The sequence below is a fragment of the Penaeus monodon genome, chromosome 15 (genome assembly GCF_015228065.2).
Source record: "Penaeus monodon isolate SGIC_2016 chromosome 15, NSTDA_Pmon_1, whole genome shotgun sequence".
In the NCBI taxonomy this organism is placed as follows: Eukaryota; Metazoa; Arthropoda; class Malacostraca; order Decapoda; family Penaeidae; genus Penaeus; species Penaeus monodon.
The window spans coordinates 29,350,054-29,350,773 of NC_051400.1; the positions used below are offsets into that span (position 1 = coordinate 29,350,054).

Below are 720 nucleotides of genomic sequence, written 5' to 3' on the forward strand. Positions count from 1 at the left end.
CCAAGCATAAATCATCATCAGCAACCTTAGTAACCAAGCCGTACGTCACACCGACCTAACCCACGCTCCCTCTCCTCAGATGCCCTACCGTGTGCACGACGCTCCTCACCACGACCTGCCAGAGCGAGTGCGAGCGCCGTGGTCTGCCGTCGCTTCCTTGTCGTCTTTTTTGTTATTCCTCTCAAGTCACCTGCTGCCACTGCCCCGAATTCTGCCACTTTCCGTTCCAAGACTGTTATGCGAGGTGCCTGCTTCACGATACTGCTTGTAAGGACAGATGCCTTCAAACGGTCCAGTCTTGCTGTTCCAACTCAGGGAAGTAGATTATAGAAAACGTGGTCGGTGGAAGGGGTGACTGAGGCTAATTAATGGTGGGTAATTTGCAACCGTGAACGAAGAAATGTGTAATTAGCGAAGTGACGTTTTGACAGTTCCTTTGGGTTGAATTTCTTCGAGTTTATATTTCATTGATTACTTCGTATGTAGCCTATTTGTGTGTATGTTATTTTCCGTATAATCCTTACAGATGAATAAAGAATGTATAAGTCATTAATGTTATTTTTTATTATCCTGACTAGCTCATAGAAAAAAAGAGTGAAATATTAGTTAAGGGTGGCAAGTGTGGGTGTGAGAGATGGGGGGAAAATGTGCTAGAAAAGCAGGAAATAAGGTGAAAGAAAGGGGTGGAGAGAAAGACAATGAGTGATATCATTAATACTG

The 720-nt window shown here is 44.3% G+C and overlaps 1 protein-coding gene across 1 annotated transcript in view; it reads left to right on the top strand.

The window, feature by feature from the left end:
* Positions 1-553, top strand: part of LOC119581926 — a 4,479-nt gene extending 3,926 nt beyond the window's left edge. The window contains exon 4 of the mRNA XM_037930100.1: positions 80-553. Within this exon, the coding sequence (XP_037786028.1) occupies positions 80-323 (244 nt within the window). The 3' untranslated portion in view covers positions 324-553. The remainder of the gene's footprint in view (positions 1-79) is intronic.
* Positions 554-720: the final 167 nt, after the last annotated feature.